Here is a 23,276-nt window from a genome sequence, read left to right on the forward strand (position 1 = left end):
ATAAATACACCCCTCACCACACCCACAAATCAGTTTAACGAATAGCCAAGAAGTGGGGTGATAAGAAAAAAGTGCAAAAGCATAAAAAATAAGGAATTTGAATAATTGTGCTTTATACAAAAAAAAAACCCATAACCACCACAAAAAGGGTGGGCCTCATGGACTCTTGCTAATATGAAAGAAATGAATTTATCAGGTAAGTTCTTACATAAATTATGTTTTCTTTCATGTAATTAGCAAGAGTCCATGAGCTAGTGACGTATGGGATAATGACTACCCAAGTTGTGGATCTTTCCACGCAAGAGTCACTAGAGAGGGAGGGATAAAATAAAGACAGCCAATTCCGCTGAAAAATAATCCACACCCAAAATAGTTTAAATTTTATAATGAAAAAAAACAAAACAAAATATAAGCAGAAGATTCAAACTGAAACAGCTGCCTGAAGTACTTTTCTACCAAAAACAGCTTCAGAAGAAGAAAACACATCAAAATGGTAGAATTTAGTAAAAGTATGCAAAGAAGACCAAGTTGCTGCTTTGCAAATCTGATCCACCGAAGCTTCATTCCTAAACGCCCAGGAAGTAGAAACTGACCTAGTAGAATGAGCTGTAATCCTTTGAGGCGGAGTTTTACCCGACTCGACATAAGCATGATGAATTAAAGATTTCAACCAAGATGCCAAAGAAATGGCAGAGGCCTTCTGACCTTTCCTAGAACCAGAAAAGATAACAAATAGACTAGAAGTCTTTCGGAAATTTTTAGTAGCTTCAACATAATATTTCAAAGCTCTAACTACATCCAAAGAATGCAATGATTTCTCCTTAGAATTAGGACATAATGAAGGAACCACAATTTCTCTACTAATGTTGTAAGAATTCACAACCTTAGGAAAAAATTTAAAAGAAGTTCGCAACACCGCCTTATCCTGATGAAAAATCAGAAAAGGAGACTCACAAGAAAGAGCAGATAATTCAGAAACTCTTCTGGCAGAAGAGATGGCCAAAAGGAACAAAACTTTCCAAGAAAGTAATTTGATGTCCAATGAATGCATAGGTTCAAACGGAGGAGCTTGAAGAGCCCCCAGAACCAAATTCAAACTCCAAGGAGGAGAAATTGACTTAATGACAGGTTTTATACGAACCAAAGCTTGTACAAAACAATGAATATCAGGAAGATTAGTAATCTTTCTGTGAAAAAGAACAGAAAGAGCAGAGATTTGTCCTTTCAAGGAACTTGCAGACAAACCTTTATCCAAACCATCCTGAAGAAACTGATTAGCAAGAGTAGAGACAGCCCCATCAACCTTAGGGATTTTGTCCCAAAACTCTAATCTGTCAGATGGCACAGGATATAATTGCTTAAAACGTTTAGAAGGAGTAAATGAATTACCCAAATTATTCCATTTCCTGGAAATTACTTCAGAAATAGCACCAGGAACAGGAAAAACTTCTGGAATAACTACAGGAGATTTAAAAACCTTATCTAAACGTTTAGATTTAGTATCAAGAGGACCAGAATCCTCAATTTCTAATGCAATTAGGACTTCTTTAAGTAAAGAACGAATAAATTCCATTTTAAATAAATATGAAGATTTATCAGCATCAACCTCTGAGACAGAATCCTCTGAACCAGAAGAACCATTATCAGAATGATGATGTTCATTTAAAAATTCATCTGAAAAATGAGAAGTTTTAAAAGACTTTACACGTTTACTAGAAGGAGGAATAACAGACATAGCCTTCTTAATGGATTTAGAAACAAAATCTCTTATGTTATCAGGAACACTCTGAGTATTAGATGTTGACGGAACAGCAACAGGTAATGTAACTTTACTAAATGAAATATTATCTGCATTAACAAGTTTGTCATGACATTCAATACAAACAGCTGGAGGAACAGCTACCAAAAATTTACAGCAGATACACTTAGCTTTGGTAGCTCCAGCACCAGGCAGCGATTTTCCAGAAGTATCTTCTGACTCAGTTTCAACGTGGGACATCTTGCAATATGTAATAGAAAAAACAACATATAAAGCAAAATTGATCAAATTCCTTAAATGACAGTTTCAGGAATGGGAAAAAATGCCAGTGAACAAGCTTCTAGCAACCAGAAGCAATAAATAATGAGACTTAAATAATGTGGAGACAATAGTGATGCCCATATTTTTTTAGCGCCAAAAAAGACGCCCACATTATTTGGCGCCTAAATGCTTTTGGCGCCAAAAATGACGCCACATCCAGAACGCTGACACTTTTGGCGCAAAAGAACGTCAAAATGACGCAACTTCCAGCGACACGTATGACGCCGGAAACAGGAAAAAATTTTGCGCCAAAAAAGTCCGCGCCAAGAATGACGCAATAAAATGAAGCATTTTCAGCCCCCGTGAGCCTAACAGCCCACAGGGAAAAGTCAAATTTTAAGGTAAGAAAAAAATTGATTTATTCAAATGCATTATCCCAAATATTAAACTGACTGTCTGAAATAAGGAATGTTGAACATCCTGAGTCAAGGCAAATAAATGTTTGAATACATATATTTAGAACTTTATAAAAAAGTGCCCAACCATAGCTTAGAGTGTCACAGAAAATAAGACTTACTTACCCCAGGACACTCATCTACATGTTGTAGAAAGCCAAACCAGTACTGAAACGAAAATCAGCAGAGGTAATGGTATATATATATATATATAAGAGTATATCGTCGATCTGAAAAGGGAGGTAAGAGATGAATCTCTACAACCGATAACATAGAACCTATGAAATAGACCCCGTAGAAGGAGATCATTGAATTAAAATAGGCAATACTCTCCTCACATCCCTCTGACATTCACTGCACGCTGAGAGGAAAACCGGGCTCCAACCTGCTGCGGAGCGCATATCAACGTAGAATCTAGCACAAACTTACTTCACCACCTCCATAGGAGGCAAAATTTGTAAAACTGATTTGTGGGTGTGGTGAGGGGTGTATTTATAGGCATTTTAAGGTTTGGGAAACTTTGCCCCTCCTGGTAGGAATGTATATCCCATACGTCATAGCTCATGGACTCTTGCTAATTACATGAAAGAAAGGAGTCACAAGGTAAACCGTGCAGTCCATGCAAAAGCCCGCCCGACCGTAAAGGCCGCGTCAATAGACATAGGCCATTATGTTCCAAAATAGCCATGAGCCGAAGCAACACTATACAGTAGCAGAAAGAATCACATAAACATGATTATAAACCCCCCTGTTCAATAACCCCCCTCAGGAGATATTAACCCTGGATTCCTAGATACAAAAAGGAGCCTCACTGAGACCATATGTTAAAGTTATCCCCGAAAGGTTGTAGCCCCTCTTGGATAAACAGTTGTAATTACAATACATCCATGATGAAAGTAAAATGAAACAATCTTATTGGAATCTACGCTGTGGAACAGGAACACGGCCCTTCAAGTGTGACAGATAGTAGCGTCGCTTCTGCCATGGACTTAAGAGAAAAAAAGCAGGCAGCAAAACTCGTTAACGCCGATTGCTTGTGGAGCTGTTAATATGAGTCGGGATGGTTTCGCAGAAAGACTCTCCCTGCATCTCCGGACTCTAACTTTCACCCATGCTCTCACTGAGAGGCTGACAGGACTACTTAAAACTCCAGTCCCATACTGAAGAATACTACCCTCCATAAGAGACTATCGAAAACTTCTGACACTTCTCTGTCAACCTAATGGGATGAAAGGCAAAGAATGACTGGGGGATGAGGGAAGTGGGGGAGGTATTTAAGCCTTTTGGCTGGGGTGCCTTTGCCTCCTCCTGGTGACTAGGTTCTGAATTTCCCAAAAAGTACTGAATGCAGCTGTGGACTCTCCATTTTTGAAGAAAATATGATTTCTATTTCATTAGTACGCTATATTACAATATTTCAAGTTTAAAAACCAACACAACAACTGAAAAGTGAAGGGATTAACATGTCACACTTTACAACTTGTGTGCATTTGATTAAGAGCTTTAATGTTGGCTTTAAGGAATGTTTTTGGCTCTGAATAAAAATACCAAAGTCAAACAGAATTGAAATTGTGGATTAATATTACAAGATAATCATGAAGTAGGTTCTTCTAGGTCTGATTGTTGATCATTACAATATCTGGTCAAAAGTCCTGGATCACAAACATTTATTTAAAAAAAAAAAAAAAAAAAATAGTTTAACATCTGGTGTAAGATCTAGTATCTTTAGCAGTGCCATATATCTTTTTTTTTATTATCCAATAAAAAATAAATTTAAAATTGGCATTTAAAATTTTATACAGTTAAGAAAAATTTGGACACCTTTTAATAATACTTTACGCATGTTCATAAAAACAAACAAGTCTGAAAAATGCTATGGTTTCAGTTCAGAGAGCAAATGTAAAGAAAGGAAAAACATAATATCAAAACCAACAATTGCAGGTTTACAATTACTCGGGGGTTAAACTTATATTGGTGTAGGGTCACTAGTCTTAAAATAAGATTTTTCAACTATTATGGAACTGTAATTCTGCCTCAACACCACAGAATAGCCTTGGAGTTGCAGGACCACAGTGCAGAATATACCAAATCTAAAGTTGTGACACAGAAACAGCTAATTTATTTAAGATCACATCCTATCAATATTAAATTTAAACTCATAGAAAACTAAAGCAAAAACACAAATAAAACCTTTTTTTTTTTTTTAACATGGTAATTATTCATAGGCATGCACACAAAAATAGACACACATGCGCAAAAAAAATAAAAAAAGAACCATGTATCATTTAGAAACTTTTATTAATGGCCGAATGGCACAAGTTCATTGGTTCCCATGGCCTCGTTTTAGTTATTCCCAATGAATTTAAAAGGCCATAAATTATTTGTTGGTATTTTCCATAAATAAATGTAGTTTGTATAGCGTTTATATATAAATGAAGAATTTTCTTTATAAATAAGGTGCCTTTTCACAAAGTGAGGGAGGTACATCAAGTTGATCATCAAGTAAAGAGTAGACTTCATTGAATGATACAGCAACTAGTTTTCGCCCAACTTCCTTATGATTGGACTATCTGAAGGTGCATTGGTAAAAATACTTCCCACAACAACATGGGTGCCCCAAACATTGTGACGAATTACTTTACAACACCCAAGGTCCTCTACTCTGAACCCAAGATGGCGATATCGTTCATCCGTCTCAAAGAGGGTATTGTTTGTGTAAGGTCCAAAGTACTAAAGAAAAAACAAATAAATATTGGATATTACACTTTTTAGTACAAATTGTTTACAGCTCATGTTGCTGTTAAATAATACAATTAACTGTAACAAATGTTTTCAAAAGCTGTTGTAAATGACAGTTGATCTATAAGTCAACTGCAGTTACCCATATAAAACCCAGGTGTGCAGACTGTAGGCCTCAGAGCTCCACCTCAACCTTTCATTCTGTTGGAGCGGTTAAATTAAATTGGTGATAAAGAACCACTTTTAATTGGCTGCTGCAAATCATATAAAGGGATATGCTTATACAAAATGTACATGATCTTGTACCAAGACGGAAGTATGCAGCTCCATTGCAAGACAGACAGTGATTGGCACGGCTATGCAACTGCTGCTCCTAACTGGCTGACCTGCTGTGTCATGCTTGCAAGTAGGACTTTGCTTAACCCCTAAGTGGAAGTTAAACACATTCGGCTAGATTACGAGTTTTGCGTTATGAGTGAAAAAGCCTCATAACGCTGCTTTTTCACTACCGCTGCTATTACGAGTCTTGTAGGTATTGTTGTACCACACACTTTTTTGGCCGTAAAGCAACATTAACTACCGCACTTTTTAAAAAGTGCTTTTTCAATGGGACTTTCATAGCGCCGGTATTACGAGTTTGCCTGTCCGACCAAAAAGTGAGCGGTACAACCTATAACTACAAGATCCGTACCGTAAACTGAAAGTCAGTAGTTATGAGTTTTACGTTACAGAGCTGTACCATAAAACTCATAACTAAAGTATTACAAAGTACACTAACACCCATAAACTACCTATTAACCCCTAAACCGAGGCCCTCCCGCATCGCAAACACTAAAATAAAATTATTAACCCCTAATCTGCCGCTCCGGGCATCGCCGCCACTATAATAAACATATTAACCCCTAAACCGCCGCACTCCTGAATCGCAAACACTAGTTAAATATTATTAACCCCTAATCTGCTGTCCCTAACATCGCTGTAACCTACATTACTGTTATTAACCCCTAATCTGCTGCCCCCAAAATCGCCGCCACCTAACTACACTTATTAACCCCTAATCTGCTGCCTCCAATGTCGCCGCCACTATACTAAAGTTATTAACCCCTAAACCTCTGGACTCCCACATCACTAACACTAAATAAAAATATTAACCCCTAAACCTAACCCTAAGTCTAACCTAACCACCCTAACTTTAATATAATTAAAATAAATCTAAATACAAATTACTATTATTACCTAAATAATACCTATTTAAGACTAAATACTTACCTGTAAAATAAACCCTAAGCTTGCTACAATATAACTAATAGTTACATTGTAGCTATCTTAGGTTTTATTTTTATTTCAGGGGTAAGTTTGTATTTATTTTTAACTAGGTAGACTCATTAGTAAATAATTAACTATTTACTAGCTACCTAGTTAAAATAAATACATAGTTACCTGTAAAATACACCTTAAAAGGGCCTATTGCTTGGCATTGCCCCAAAGAAGTCAGCTCTTTTACCTGTAAAAAAAAAAAATACAAACAACCCCCAACAGTAAAACCCATCACCCCAAAAAAAAAAAAACCTACATAAAAAAACCTAAGCTCCCCATTACCCTGAAAAGGGCATTTGGATGGGCATTGCCCTTAAAAGGGCATTTAGCTCTTTTTCTGTGCCCAAAGTCCCTAATCTAAAAATAAAACCCACCCAATAAACCCTTAAAAAAACCTAACACTAACCCCCAAAGATCCACTTACCGTTTTTGAAGACCGGACATCCATCATCATCCAGCCAGGAGAAGTCTTCATCCAAGCGAGCAAAAGTCCTCAATGAAGCCGGGAGAAGTCTTTATCCAAGCGGCAAGTCGTCATCCTCAAGGCGGGCAGAAGTCTTCATCCAGAAGGCATCTTCTATCTTCATCCATCCGGCATTGAGTATCCTCTTCTTTCGCTGGTTCTTCAAGAATGAAGTTTCCTTTAAATGACGTCATCCAAGATGGCGTCCCTTGAATTACGATTGGCTGATCGATTGGCTGATAGAATTCTATCAGCCAATCGTAATTCAAGGGACGTCAACTTGGATGACGTCATTTAAAGGAAGCTTCATTCTTGAAGAGCCAGCGAAAGAAGAGGATGCTTCGCGCTGGATGTCTTGAAGATGGAGTCGCACCGCGTTGGAAGGATGAAGACTTCTGCCCGCCTTGAGGACGATTTCTTGCCGCTTGGATGAAGACTTCTTGCAGCATGGATGAAGACTTCTCCTGGCTGGATGAGGATGGATGTCTGGTCTTCAAAAACTGTAAGTGGATCTTTGGGGGTTAGAGTTAGGTTTTTCTAAGGGTTTATTGGGTGGGTTTTATTTTTAGATTAGGGAATTTGGGCACAGAAAAAGAGCTTAATGCCCCTTTAAGGGCAATGCCCACCCAAATGCCCTTTTCAGGGCAATGGGGAGCATAGGTTTTTTAGGTAGTTTTTTTTTGGGGGGGGGGGTGGTTATGTGGGTGGTGGGTTTTACTGTTAGGGTGGTTAGTAAAAAATTTTTTACAGGTAAAAGAGCTTATTTCTTTGGGGCAATGCCCCGCAAAAGGCCTTTTTAAGGGCCATTGGCAGTTTAGTGTAGGCTAGGTTTTTTTTTATTTTGGGGGGGCTTTTTTATTTTGATTGGGCTATTAGATTAGATGTAATTAGTTTAAATATTTGATAATTTCTTTTTTATTGTGTAATTTAGTGTTTATTTGTTTTGATAATTTAGTTAATTGTATTTAATTAATGTAATTTATTTAATTTTAGTGTAATGTTAGGTGTTAGTGTAACTTAGGTTAGGTTTTATTTTACAAGTAAATTTGTATTTATTTTTTACTAGATAGTTAGCAAATAGTTAATAAATATTTAATAACTAGTCTACCTAGTTAAAATAAACAGGTATTTAGTCTTAAAAAGGTATTATTTAGGTAATAGTAATTTTTATTTAGATTTATTTTAATTGTATTAAAGTTAGGGGTGTTAGGTTTAGACTGAGGGTTAGGTTTAGGGGTTAATATATTTAGTGTTAGTGATGTGGGAGGCCAGAGGTTTAGGGGTTAATAACTTCAGTATAGTGGTGGCAAAGACATTGGGGCAGCAGGTTAGGGGTTAATAAGTGTAATGTAAAACATAAAATGTTCTTTCCCCATAGGAATCAATGGGGCTGCGTTACGGAGATTTACGCTCCGTTATTGCAGGTGCTAGGCTTTTTTTTCAGCCGGCTCTACCCATTGATGTCTATGGGGAAATCGTGCACGAGCACGTAAAACCAGCTCAACGCAGCCATATTTCCCGCAAACGCAGGTTTTTGGAAAACCTGTAATAGCAGCACTATTAAAGGTGAGCGGTGGAAATAACTTGCAAGTTATTAGCGAGCCAGCCATAACGCAAAACTCATAATCTGGCTGAGCGTTATCTAGGGTCCTGCAAGACTGGCAGCTCCCAAGCAGGAATTTAAATAAAGTGTTTAAGCCCTTTTCAAAGGTTAAACATATAGTTATCTAGGGTCAGTGATGCAAAAAATGAAATAGCTTGAGGCTGCAAGCTAGAGTGCTTTGATACCCCTTGTCTAAGTGTTTTTCAAAATGTAGCAGATTTTTAAATGCCAATCAATACCTAGCCTGTTACACATCCTACTATTCATATGTAACATTCCATCAGCTTGTTCGGGATATGTACTAAGGATGTGCTATTTTAACTTGTTTTGAAGCAGATTTTTTTTAACAATCTATAAAAAGGAAAAAACTAAATTTATGCTTACCTGATAAATTTATATCTCTTGTGGTGTATCCAGTCCACGGGTTCATCCATTACTTGTGGGATATTCTCCTTCCCAACAGGAAGTTGCAAGAGGACACCCACAGCGGAGCTGTCTATATAGCTCCTCCCCTAACTGCCACCCCCAGTCATTCGACCGAAGACAAACAAGAAAAAAGGAGAAAACTATAGGGTGCAGTGGTGACTGTAGTTTAAAAATAAAAAACACCTGCCTTAAAATGACAGGGCGGGCCGTGGACTGGATACACCACAAGAGAAATAAATTTATCAGGTAAGCATAAATTTTGTTCTCTCTTGTAAAGGTGTATCCAGTCCACGTGTTCATCCATTACTTGTGGGATACCAATACCAAAGCTTTAGGACACGGATGAAGGGAGGGACAAGGCAGGAACTTAAACGGAAGGCACCACTGCCTGTAAGACCTTTCTCCCAAAAATAGCCTCTGAGGAAGCAAATGTATCGAATTTGTAGAATTTAGAAAAGGTATGAAGCGAAGACCAAGTCGCCGCCTTACAAATCTGTTCAACAGAGGCCTCATGTTTAAAAGCCCACGTGGAAGCTACTGCTCTAGTAGAATCAGCTGTAATTCTTTCAGGAGGCTGCTGGCCAGCAGTCTCATAAGCTAAGCGGATTAAGCTTCTTAGCCAAAAAGAAAGAGAAGTTGCCGAAGCCTTATGGCCTCTCCTCTGTCCAGAGTAGACAACAAACAAAGCAGATGTTTGACGAAAATCCTTCATAGCTTGTAAATAAAACTTTAAAGCACGAACCACATCAAGATTGTGCAATAGACATTCCTTCTTTGAAGAAGGATTAGGACATAATGAAGGAACAACAATCTCCTGATACCACCTTAGGAAGAAACCCAGGATTGGTACGTAAAACTACCTTATCTGCATGGAAATTCAGATAAGGGGAATCACACTGTAAAGCAGATAACTCCGAAACTCTTCGAGTCGAGGAGATAGCTACTAAAAACAGAACTTTCCAAGATAAAAGTTTAATATCTATGGAATGCAAAGGTTCAAACGGAACCCCTTGAAGAATTTTAAGAACTAAATTTAAACTCCATGGCGGAGCGACAGGTTTAAACACAGGCTTGATTCTGACCAAAGCCTGACAAAACGCCTGAACGTCTGGAACCTCAGCCAGACGTTTGTGCAAAAGAATAGACAGAGTAGAAATCTGTCCCTTTAAGGAACTAGCTGACAATCCCTTCTCCAATCCTTCTTGGAGAAAAGATAATATCCTAGGAATCCTGACCTTACTCCATGAGTAACCCTTGGATTCACACCAATGAAGATATTTACACCATATCTTATGATAGATTTTCCTGGTGACAGGCTTTCGAGCCTGAATTAAGGTATCAATGACCGACTCGGAAAAACCAAGCTTTGATAAAATCAAGTGTTCAATCTCCAAGCAGTCAGACGCAGAGAAATTAGATTTGGATGTTTGAAGGGACCTTGAAGTAGAAGGTCCTGCATCAGCGGCAGAGTCCATGGTGGAAAGCTCTCTCCTGCTTGATCTTGGCAATCAGACGAGGGAGCAGAGGAAATGGTGGAAACACATAAGCCAGGTTGAAGGACCAGGGCGCTGCTAGATCATCTATCAGCGCTGCCTGGGGATCCCTTGACCTGGACCCGTAACAAGGAAGCTTGGCGTTCTGACGAGACGCCATGAGATCCAGTTCTGGTTTGCCCCATAGTTGAATCAGCTGGGCAAATACCTCCGGATGGAACTCCCACTCCCCCGGATGAAAAGTCTGCCGACTTAGAAAATCCGCCTCCCAGTTCTCTACTCCTGGGATATGGATAGCTGAGAAATGGCAAGAGAGAACCTCTGCCCATAGAATTATCTTTGAAACCTCCAACATTGCCAGGGGGCTCCTTGTTCCCCCCTGATGGTTGATATAGGCTACAGTCGTGATGTTGTCCGACTGAAATCCGATGAACCTGACCGCAGCTAGCTGAGTCCAAGCCTGAAGAGCATTGAATATCGCTCTTAGTTCCAGAATGCTTATCGGAAGGAGGGCTTCCTCCTGAGTCCACGAACCCTGAGCCTTCAGGGAGTTCCAGACTGCGCCCCGGCCCAGAAGGCTGGCATCTGTCATCACTATAGTCCATTCTGGCCTGTGGAAACTCATTCCCCTGGACAGATGGACCCGAGATAGCCACCAGAGAAGAGAATCCCTGGTCTCTTGATCCAGATTTATCCGAGGAGACAAATCTGTGTAGTCCCCATTCCACTAATTGAGCATGCAAAGTTGCAGTGGTCTGAGACGTAGGCGAGAAAACAGAACTATGTCCATTGCCGCTACCATTAGGCCGATTACTTCCATACACTGAGCCACTGACGGCCGAGAAGTGGAATGAAGAGCACGGCAGGAAGTTAGAAGTTTTGACAACCTGACCTCTGTCTGATAGATTCAGTAGAAATTAAAATTTTTCTGAGTTCCTAGGAAGGAAACTCTTGTGAGAGGGGAGAGAGAACTCTTTTCTTCGTTCACCTTCCACCCGTGAGACCTCAGGATTGCCAGAACAATGTCCGTATGGGACTTGGCGATTTGAAAAGTCGACGCCTGTATCAGAATGTCGTCTAGGTAAGGAGCCACCGCTATGCCTCGTGGCCTTAGAACCGCCAGTAGGGACCCTAGAACCTTCGTAAAGATTCTTGGTGCCGTGGCTAACCCGAAGGGAAGAGCCACAAACTGGCAATGCCTGTCTAGGAAGGCGAACCTAAGGAACTGATGATGATCTCTGTATATCGGAGTGTGCAGATAAGCATCCTTTAAGTCCACGGTAGTCATATATTGACCCTCCTGGATCATAGGTAGGATGGTTCGAATAGTCTCCATCTTGAAGGATGGGACCCTGAGAAATTTGTTTAGGATCTTGAGATCCAAGATTGGTCTGAAAGTTCCCTCTTTTTTTGGAACTATAAACAGATTTGAATAGAAGCCCTGCCCCTGTTCCTCCCTTGGAACTGGGTGGATCACTCCCATAACCAGTAGGTCTTGAACGCAACATAAGAATGCCTCTCTCTTTATCTGGTTTGCAGATAATTGTGAGAGATGAATTCTCCCCTTTGGAGATGAAGCTTTGAAGTCCAGAAGATATCCCTGGGAAACAATCTCCAGAGCCCAGGGATCCTGGACGTCTCTTGCCCAAGCCTGGGCGAAGAGAGAAAGTCTGCCCCAAACTATATCCGGTCCCGGATCGGGGGCTACTCCTTCATGCTGTCTTAGAGGCAGCAGCAGGTTTTTTTGGCCTGCTTCGGTTTCCAGACTGGTTTGGACTGGGCAAAATTTCCCTCTTGTTTTGCATTAGAGGAAGTTGAAGCTGCGCCACTTTTGAAGTTTTGAAAGGAACGAAAATTAGTCTGTTTGGTCCTTAATTTGTTGGACCTATCCTGAAGAAGGGCGTGACCTTTTCCTCCAGTAATATTAGAAATGATCTCCTTCAGTCCAGGCCCGAATAGGGTCTGCCCTTTGAAGGGGATGTTGAGAAGCTTAGACTTTGAAGTAACGTCAGCTGACCAGGATTTAAGCCATAGCGCCCTAAGCGCCTGAATGGCAAAACCTGAATTCTTAACCGTTAGCTTGGTTAAATGAAAAACTACGTCAGAAATAAAGGAATTTGCTAATTTAAGAGCTTTAATCCTGTCTAGAATATCATCTAATGGGGCCTTCACCTGTAGAGCCTCCTCAAGAGACTCGAACCAGAAAGCCGCTGCAGCAGTGACTGGGGCAATGCATGCAAGAGGCTGAAGAATAAAACCTTGTTGTATAAAGATTTTCTTAAGGAAACCCTCTAATTTTTTATCCATTGGATCTAGAAAAGCACAACTGTCCTCGACGGGGATAGTTGTACGCTTAGCTAGGGTAGAGACTGCTCCCTCCACCTTAGGGACCGTCTGCAACGAGTCCCGTGTTGCGGCATCTATGGGAAACATCTTTTTAAAGCAGGAGGGGGAGAGAACGGTACACCTGGTCTATCCCATTCCTTAGTAATATTTTCTGAAAACCTTAGGGACTGGAAAAACGTCAGTGTAAACAGGCACTGCAAAGTATTTGTCCATTTTACACAATTTCTCTGGGACTACAATGGGGTCACAGTCATCCAGAGTCGCTAAAACCTCCCTGAGCAACAAGCGGAGGTGTTCAAGCTTAAATTTAAACGCTGTCATTTCAGAGTCAGACTGAAGTAACGCCTTCCCTGAATCAGAAATGTCACCCACAGATAGCTCTCCTGCTTCGGCTTCTGCATATTGTGAGGGTATATCGGACATAGCTACTAAAGCGTCAGAAAGCTCTGTATTTGTTCTAGCCCCAGAGCTGTCTCGCTTTCCTTGTAACCCTGGTAGTTTGGACAATACCTCTGTGAGGGTATTAGTCATAACCGCCGCCATGTCTTGTAAGGTAAACGCATTGGACGCGCCAGATGTACTTGGCGTCACTTGAGCGGGAGATATAGGTTCTGACACATGGGGAGAGCTAGGTGGTTTAACCTCCCTTTTGTCAGTCTGAGAAACCTCTGGTGATATTTCTATAAATTATAAAGACCATATTATGGCATTTAAAGATTTATCAGTACATTTGGTACACATTCTAAGAGGGGGTTCCACAATGGCTTCTAAACATAATGAACAAGGAGTTTCCTCTATGTCAGACATGTTTAACAGACTAGTAATGAGACCAGCAAGCTTGGAAAACACTTTAATAAATGTGAAACAGCAATTAAACAAAAACGGTACTGTGCCTTTAAGAGAAAAAAACTACCACATAAACTGCAAAACAGTGTTAAAAAGTAGTAAACTACGAAATTTTTACAGTGTGTATAAGGGACTGAAGCAGCATTGCACCCACTTGCAAATGGATGATTAACCCCTTAGACCCCAAACCGGATTTGAAAACCGTTAAAACCGTTAATAAACAGTCAAACACACTGCTGTGGCTCCTACCTGCCCTTAAACACGATTTTTGCAGGAAAAAAACCCTTTATAGTGGTCCTAGATGCCAGAGGACTCCTTTAGGGAAGCTGGATGTCTCAGTCTGAATATCAACTGCGCATTTAGAGTGCGAAAATAGGCCCCTCCCACCATGCACTCGATGTCAGAGGGCCTTAAAAAAGTACTCCTAGGAGTAATCTGACTAGCCATGTGGAAAACTAGGCCCCAAATAAAGATTTATCACCCTCAGAGAAAAAATGTTTTTTCTATAAACCATGCAAACGTTTTGACACTAAGTAATATGAGTATTAACATGAATATTACCCTTTTTTGTAAGCATGATCCCAGTCGTTAAATCACTGCATCAGGCTTACCTCAAATATACAAGGCTCTGTCAGCATTTTCTAGACCTTATCTCTCTAGAAATAAATATACTGAACATACCTCAAAGCAGGTAATCTGCAAACCGTCCCCCCAACTGAAGTTTTCTTTCCATACTCTTCAGTTATGTGTGAGAACAGCAATGGACCTTAGTTACAAACCGCTAAGATCATCAACCTCCAGGCAGATTCTTCTTCCAATTTCTGCCTGAGAGTAAAACAGTACAACGCCGGTACCGTTTAAAAATAACAAACTCTTGATTGAAGGTAAAAACTACACTAAGTCACCACATCTCCCTTACACTTCCTATTTTGTCGAGAGTTGCAAGAGAATGACTGGGGGTGGCAGTTAGGGGAGGAGCTATATAGACAGCTCTGCTGTGGGTGTCCTCTTGCAACTTCCTGTTGGGAAGGAGAATATCCCACAAGTAATGGATGAACACGTGGACTGGATACACCTCTACAAGAGAAAGCTGGATTATGTACAGGCACAATCATGGTATTTATGGCATATTAATAATTTAAATTATGCTTACCTGATAATTTTCTTTTCTTCAGATCAGAGTCCACAGCTGCATTCATTACTTTTGGGAATTCAGAACCTGGCCACCAGGAGGAGGCAAAGACACCCCAGCCAAAGGCTTAAAGACCTCCCCCGTTTCCCTCATTCCCCAGTCATTCTGCAGAGGGAACAGTAAAATATATATCAGGGTGAAAAGGTGCCATTACAACAAAAATAACAGACGCTCCACAGAAAAATGCGGGTGGGGAGCTGTGGACTCTTTCCATCTGAAGAAAAGAAAATGATCAGGTAAGCATAATTTAAGTTTTTCTTCATAAATGGAACGAGTCCACAGCTGCATTCATTACTTTTGGGAAAACAATACCCAAGCTATAGAAGACACTGAATGCAAAAACGGGGGGGGGGGGGGGGGTTCACCAGGCCTGAAAACCCCTACCCAACAACATCCCGAAGCCGAGAACAACTTTGGAACACACCCCTTACTAAAGAAAGGGAACAAGCTACCGTATTCTTCCACAAAGAAGAAAAGACAGGGAGAAAACATGAATGTTCTTGTAAAGTGCGGCTAATCCCCCTTAAGGAACTCAAGGCGCTGCTCATCTTATCAACCTCGAAAGGAGGAAGGCTGAGTAGATCTCGCCGGTGGTCGAACTTGCAACCCTCGTTTGCTACAGTGCAGAGTAACGACAGTGCATTAGTATGCTGAGCTAGCTGTCCAGCTAGCATAAGGAATTTCAGACCAACAGAGACCCACTAGTCTCACAGAAACAAAGGGAGTCAACGCCCAACAGTCATCCTGCTCCAACACTGGACCAGCCCAAGCGACAGACATGTATGATAGGGAATGGAAAGAAAAAGGGGGGACTCACCCACCCCAACAGAGCTCAGGTGACAACCCAATCCGCTCCTCCAAAATAAGGCACTCCCAAGGAGAACCCCCTGGGTCCTGGAACAAAGAAAACTGCAATAGATCCGTAGGAAGACCTGTCACAGCTCTCTTTGATCTCTCTATGTGGAGACTGTCTAATTCAAACAGGTGGAACAGAGCCCACAGAGCAGAAGATGCTGGCCCTTACAGAGATAAGCCACCTGATCCAATCTCCTACACACAGGGCAGGACAAGACCCTCCAGAGAGAGGAAACCCCAGCTCATAAGGAAGACAAACTATCCCCTCAAAATGGAAGGGCACAGATAAGAACAGCGTACATGTCCACAAGACATGAAGCCATACTATGATCAAAACACGGACCGAATGAAAAAATCATCCAGACACCACTGTTGCCAACAGAGAAAAAACTCCCCATGAAGAGGAGCACACTCCGTCTGAAGGACAAGTCAGACCATACAGTTTATAACCAATACCCAAAAGGTGGATGTGAACCTTTGCTCACATTGCAAGCCGAAAGGGGCTAGCCCCTATGTCGCAACATAGGGTCCCTGAAAAAACAAAATTTATGCTTACCTCATAAATTTATTTCTCTTGTGGTGTATCCAGTCCACGGATCATCCATTACTTGTGGGATATTCTCCTTACCAACAGGAAGCTGCAAGAGGATCACCCACAGCAGAGCTGTCTATATAGCTCCTCCGCTAACTGCCACTACCAGTCATTCGACCGAAGACAAGCAAGAGAAAGAAGAAACCATAGGGTGCAGTGGTGACTGTAGTTTAAAAATAAAACACACCTGCCTTAAAATGACAGGGCGGGCCGTGGACTGGATACACCACAAGAGAAATAAATTTATCAGGTAAGCATAAATTTTGTTTTCTCTTGTAAGGTGTATCCAGTCCATGGATCATCCATTACTTGTGGGATACCAAAACCAAAAGCTATAGGACACGGATGAAGGGAGGGACAAGGCAGGTGCTTAAACGGAAGGCACCACTGCCTGCAAAACCTTTCTACCAAAAATTGCCTCCGAAGAAGCAAAAGTATCAAATTTATAGATTTTTGAAAAAGTATGAAGCGAAGACCAAGTCGCCGCCTTACAAATCTGTTCAACAGAAGCCTCATTCTTAAAAGCCCATGTGGAAGCTACTGCTCTAGTAGAATCAGCTGTAATCCTTTCAGGAGGCTGCTGGCCAGCAGTCTCATAAGCTAAGCGTATTATACTCCTTAGCCAAAAAGAAAGAGAAGTTGCCGAAGCCTTTTGGCCTCTCCTCTGTCCAGAGTAGACAACAAACAATGCAGATGTTTGACGAAAATCTTTAGTAGCTTGTAAATAAAACTTTAAAGCACGAACCACGTCAAGATTGTGTAAGAGACGTTCCTTCTTTGAAGAAGGATTAGGACACAGTGACGGTACAACAATCTCCTGATTTATATTTTTATTAGATACCACCTTAGGTAGAAAACCAGGTTTGGTACGTAACACTACTTTATCGGAATGAAAAATGAGATAAGGAGAATCACATTGTAAAGCAGATAACTCCGAAACTCTTCGAGCCGAGGAGATAGCTACTAAAAACAAAACTTTCCAAGATAAGAGCTTAATATCTATGGAATGCAAAGGTTCAAACGGAACCCCTTGAAGAACCTTAAGCACTAAATTTAAACTCTAAGGCAGAGCAACAGGTTTAAACACAGGCTTAATTCTGACTAAAGCCTGACAAAACGCCTGCACGTCTGGAACCTCAGCCAGACGTTTGTGCAAAAGAATAGACAGAGCAGAAATCTGTCCCTTTAAGGAACTAGCTGACAATCCCTTCTCCAATCCTTCTTGGAGAAAAGATAATATCCTAGGAATCCTGACCTTACTCCATGAGTAACCCTTGGATTCACACCAATGAAGATATTTACACCATATCTTATGATAGATTTTCCTGGTGACAGGCTTTTGCGCCTGTATTAAGGTATCAATGGCCGACTCTGAGAAACCACGCTTTGATAAAATCAAGCGTTCAATCTCCAAGCAGTCAGCCGCAGAGAAATTAGATTTGGATGGTTGAAAGGACCCTGAAGTAGAAGGTCCTGCCTCAGAGGCAGAGTCCATGGTGGAAAGGATGACATGTCCACCAGATCTGCATACCAAGTCCTGGGTGGCCACGCAGGTGCTATCAAAATCACTGATGCTCTCTCCTGCTTGACCTTGGCAATCAGACGAGGGAGCAGAGGAAACGGTGGAAACACATAAGCCAGGTTGAAGGACCAAGGCGCTGCTAGAGCATCTATCAGCGCTGCCTTGGGATCCCTGGACCTGGATCCATAACAAGGAAGCTTGGCGTTCTGGCGAGACGCCATCAGATCCAGTTCTGGTTTGCCCCAACGTTGAATCAACTGTGCAAACACCTCCGGATAGAGCTCCCACTCCCCCGGATGAAAAGTCTGTCGACTTAGAAAATCCGCCTCCCAGTTCTCTACTCCTGGGATATGGATAGCTGATAGGTGGCAAGAGTGAATCTCTGCCCAACGAATTATCTTTGAAACCTCCAACATCGCTAGGGAACTCCTTGTTCCCCCTTGATGGTTGATGTAAGCTACAGTTGTGATGTTGTCCGACTGAAATCTGATGAACCTCAATGCCGCTAGCTGAGGCCAAGCCTGAAGAGCATTGAATATCGCTCTTAGTTCCAGAATGTTTACCGGAAGAACAGCCTCCTCCTGAGTCCATGACCCCTGAGGCTTCAGAGAGTTCCAGACTGCCCACCAGCCCAGAAGGCTGGCATCTGTTGTTACTATTGTCCAATCTGGCCTGCGGAAGGTCATACCTTTGGACAGATGGACTCGAGATAGCCACCAGAGAAGAGAATCCCTGGTCTCTTGATCCAGATTTAGTAGAGGGGACAAATCTGTGTAATCCCCATTCCACTGACTGAGCATGCAGAGTTGCAGCGGTCTGAGATGTAGGCGGGCAAACGGCACTATGTCCATTGCCGCTAAATAAAAACAGCACATCTCTCTAGCTACTTCCTTTCTTGTCGAGAGCTGCAAGAGAATGACTGGTAGTGGCAGTTAGAGGAGGAGCTATATAGACAGCTCTGCTGTGGGTGATCCTCTTGCAGCTTCATGTTGGGAAGGAGAATATCCCACAAGTAATGGATGATCCGTGGACTGGATACACCTTACAAGAGAAAACTGGGTCGTCCTGAACCAGTCCACAGTATCATAAATCTCCAGTCATCCAAGAAGGATCCAAGACAAGAACCCGGGACCCAGAATCGTTCTAGAACAAACGACACCCCCAGGGAACACAAGATAGCCCGTCTGAAGCAATCAGACCTCACAGGGGATGAGAACCAGGAAACCCATAGAACGGTTACTGGACTCACTCGTAATTCCCAGCCCAAAGGGAAGAGAACACCCTTAGCCGGAAGTCAACACCCCTCCAACAAGGTGCTAGGCCGTGACAGTCACGCAATCTCTCTAGAGTCCAAAGGCCCCAAGGGAAATGAGAACAAGAACAGAGTCACCTGAAAGAGAGTAGAAAGAAAGGCTAGTCTCCATAATCCTTTCAGATTAACGATCCAGAGGATCACACCCAAGGGAAAAGAATGCAAAGCATCCCAAACCCAGGCATAAAAACATCCCCTAAGCAAAAAGCTTGGAAAAAGACAACACCTCCTAATGCCCCTGATATGGGGACGACTAACTTCCAAAGGAAGACAGAGCATCACGCCCTTCACTTCCTAATTAAGTGGCCAAAGCCGCCAGAAAAACTGGATGAAGTCCAGAAAGTCTCGACCCAAAGGAAGAGAACCTCTAAAAGGAACAAATCCTAAAAGGACACTTCCAAAGAGACCATGAAAGGCAAAACCGTAAGAACGGCGGTATGAAGGACCTAAGTCCTCCAAGCCTCCAACAACCCACAATGGGAAGGAACAATCTAGTTCCCAGAAAAATCGGAAACAACTGTGCATGCCGCCGCGGATCTCAACGGAGTCCCGGCCCACTAGCTTGAAAGACTAATGAGGACTGACCCCATGCTCCTAAGCAACCATGGACCCTCAAGTCCTCTCAGGATACTAGTTGAAGCTTGTAAAATAAAACAAGTAAACACCACATCATATTGTGATCACTAGACACCCTCACTGGACATAAAAAGACACCACGTGTCTGAACTAGGCCTCAAAGACAGAAGGATTTGTACCCAGTCAGGACCAGCCTGAAACCAAGGGCCCCAGCACCGTCAAGGCCACATAAAGTCTCCCCCCGAGATGGAGGGATAAAGAACAGACAGACTTTTGTAAACAGTGCGACCACAAAATTGCGAGTATCAATTCCAGAGGAGAAAGTTCCCAAAGGAAACATCACACAACATGAGCTTTAGACCAAATAAAAATCATCCTCAATGGATGAAAATAAAAAGATAAGGCAACTGTAGGTTATCGCACAGGAAGAACAGACAGACCTGCAAGACCAGCCCAACAGGGGTCCGAGACTTCCAAGCTCAGAACTGGAAAAAGATACACAAATAATAAAGACTATAAGAAGATTACTTCATCCCTTATGTCTATGCATGCAAGCCAGTCGAAGATTAAGACTGAGAATCCCCAGACCCATTAAGAGTGGGATCCTCCAGCAACGCTAAAAACGTGCCTTAGTAGAACATGAAGGCACACCAGTCTATAACAAAAAGGTGCAACATACCTCCGCCGGGTCTCAGGGGCAGTCGCTCCCCCAGAGGGCTGAACTGGACCAGGTGATCCCATGCCCGACGAGCCCCGGTTAACGGAACACGGACAATATCGTAAGCACACTCCTGAGTGGTGCAGATGCTCCAGCTCCAAAGATATGGCCATGCGGAACCATGTCGTAACCTCCGGTGGGAACAGGCCACACTCCCTAGAAGGATATGTAGCGTTTGGGTAACTTGCATGCGTAGTAAGAGTTGGTGGTAGGGAACTCGTCTCATGAGAAATAGAATCCCCAGAGATGGATGGCTCAGTGGGCACCTGATTCCCTGATCCCGAGGAACAGAGCACTGTAAAACGGCATTCAGAACATAACTGATAGGCATGTATCACCCTGGCCAATTCATATTCTTCGCAAGAAGTAGAGTCTGAATCAGAGACATCCGTCTTTAGAAAAAAACTCCAAAAAAAACAGAATCCTCCATAACTGGGACACTGAATAAATAAAAAATCTAAAACAGCACCTTACACCCCCAATGGCTATGGCACTCACCACCTCCTATGAACCAGACACCAGCGGACCAGGATTTCTCCGTCGCCACACGGTCAGGAAACGGAAATGAGGTCACAAGGTAAACCGTGCAGTCCATGCAAAACCACACCCGACTGTAAAGGCCTCGTCACTAGACATAGGCTGTTATGTTCCATAATAGCCCTGAGCCGGAGCAACACTACACAGTAGCAGACAGAATCACATAAAAAACAGGATTATAACCCCCCCTGTTCAATAACCCCCTCTCAGGAGATATTAACCCTTGATTCCTAGATAGAAAAGGAGCCTCACTAAGACCCTATGTTAGAGTTATCCCCGAAAGGTTGCAGCCCCTCTCTGAAAAACCGGTGTAATTACAATACATCCATGATGAAAGTAAAATTAAATGATCTTACCGGAATCTACGCCATGGAACAGGAACACGGCCCTTCAAGTGTGACAGATAGTAGCGTCGCTTCTGCCATGGACTTGAAAGAAAAAGCAGGCAGCGAAACTAGTCAACGCTGATTGCTTGTGGAGCTGTTAATATGAGTCAGGATGGTTGCGAAGAAAGACTCTCCCTGCATCTCCGGACTCTAACTTTCACCCATGCTCTCAATGAGAGGCTGACAGGACTACTTAAAACTCCAGTCCCATACCGAAGAGTACTACCCTCCATAAGAGACTATCGAAAACTTCTGACACTTCTCTGCCAACCTCTTGGGACGAAAGGCAAATAATGACTGGGGGATGAGGGAAGTGGGGGAGGTATTTAAGCCTTTTGGCTGGGGTGTCTTTGCCTCCTCCTGGAGGCCAGGTTCTGAATTTCCAAAAGTATGAAGAAACGTTTAACAAACATTTTCCAAAGTTTACGGAATCTTTTCACTCATGTGATGTTAAAATAAGGTTAGTAAAACACTTTCCAACATGATGACTGTTTAGAGGTTGCATTTTGCACCTAACTGGAGAATCAGCCAATCCCATTCTGAATCGGAGTTGAGTAACGTGGCAATGCTTCATTAAATGGTCTTGCGACTTCTTTCTTATACTGACAGGTGTGGTGAATAAAAGAGAAAAGGCTACAACTTACTGCAAGACCTGAAGATGGATCAATAAAGTCCGCCCAATAGCCTTCTGTCCTCAGTGCATAGCAAATTTCCTTGGCACCATTAATAAACTGAAAGAAAAAAGTCCATAAAAAAGCTGAATAAAGAAATCTGAAACAATGCTTCAGATGTGTTTTAAGATGTGTTTAAAAAAAAAAGAAACAACCCTGTTTTGGTAATATTTGTAATCTGTAATTTTTCTCTACATTAATGTGTTCCCCACAATCTGTGTATAAATGTATTTTTAAATTAACTCCTTTACCTTTATTTTGTCATTTAAAATAGCGGCTTATGCCTGTCAAACCCACCACCTGTAATAAAAGGATGAATACTTTAGCATTATCTATAGTAGCATTATGCAAACACGAGGTAGCAAGCAGCAGTCGGGTTCCAAGTGTGGGGTGGAAAGGATAGGTAACACAATTTTTCTTATTGATTGTTAAGTATTGACCATTGTGAAAAGACAGATTTATAAGATAGAGGTCTTAATGTATAGAGAGATGGAAAAGATTAGGAGGTCTGACATTTCTGCATATTCAGCCCATTTATATGGACATGTTCTGGAGAACAATGGATGGAGGATTCAATCAGCAAGAAACACTATTATATATACAAAAATAAACCTAAAAGGAGCAATTTCACCATACATGTTATACTCTTCACCTACTATAAAAAGTAATTGGAAAATTAAAGGGGCACTAAAGTCAAAATTAAACTTACATGATTCAGATAGAGCATGAAGTTTTAACAAACTTTACAATTTACTATAGTCAGGTGATCACTGTGGTAACAGTGAACACCTTGGAAGAAAAAAAAAGTGATTTTATCAGTCTGCTTATAAGAAAATTGAAGGCAATTTTTTTGTATAATTTTTTCCCCATATTTTCTGCAGTGTAGGATCTGCCCTTACCCTCCAACCTCCCTGATCCCTCCCATCATTGGTGCCCACCATTTTAGGTACAGGCAGATTTTTTTAATGTAATTTAATGTTTCTGTAATGTAGTGGTCACCACAGCCCCCCCCCCCCCCCCACAATCGTTAGGGACCCATCACCCACACTTTTTTTCTGCAGTATAGCTCCCCATACCTCCCTCTCTTTTTTTTTTTTTTTTAGTAAGGCGCCATCCCACTCCCTCCACTTCCCTACTTGATCGTCAATGCTATTCAGCAGAGGGCCTAGCTGTAAACCAGATTGTGATATCAGTGGGTGGAGCTTGG

At 41.8% G+C, this 23,276-nt stretch overlaps 1 protein-coding gene across 6 annotated transcripts in view; it reads right to left on the reverse strand.

Moving 5' to 3' along the window:
• Nucleotides 1–4,754: 4,754 nt before the first annotated feature.
• Nucleotides 4,755–23,276, reverse strand: part of MMADHC (metabolism of cobalamin associated D) — a 264,019-nt gene continuing 245,497 nt past the window's right edge. For all 6 annotated transcript variants that reach the window (XM_053698297.1, XM_053698296.1, XM_053698295.1 and 3 more), the window contains 2 exons: nucleotides 22,043–22,129; nucleotides 4,755–5,205 (listed from right to left, as the gene is read on the reverse strand). In XM_053698297.1, the coding sequence (XP_053554272.1) occupies nucleotides 5,011–5,205; nucleotides 22,043–22,129 (282 nt within the window). In that variant the 3' untranslated portion in view covers nucleotides 4,755–5,010. The remainder of the gene's footprint in view (nucleotides 5,206–22,042; nucleotides 22,130–23,276) is intronic.

Source organism: Bombina bombina, chromosome 1 (assembly GCF_027579735.1).
Source record: "Bombina bombina isolate aBomBom1 chromosome 1, aBomBom1.pri, whole genome shotgun sequence".
Classification (NCBI taxonomy): domain Eukaryota; kingdom Metazoa; phylum Chordata; class Amphibia; order Anura; family Bombinatoridae; genus Bombina; species Bombina bombina.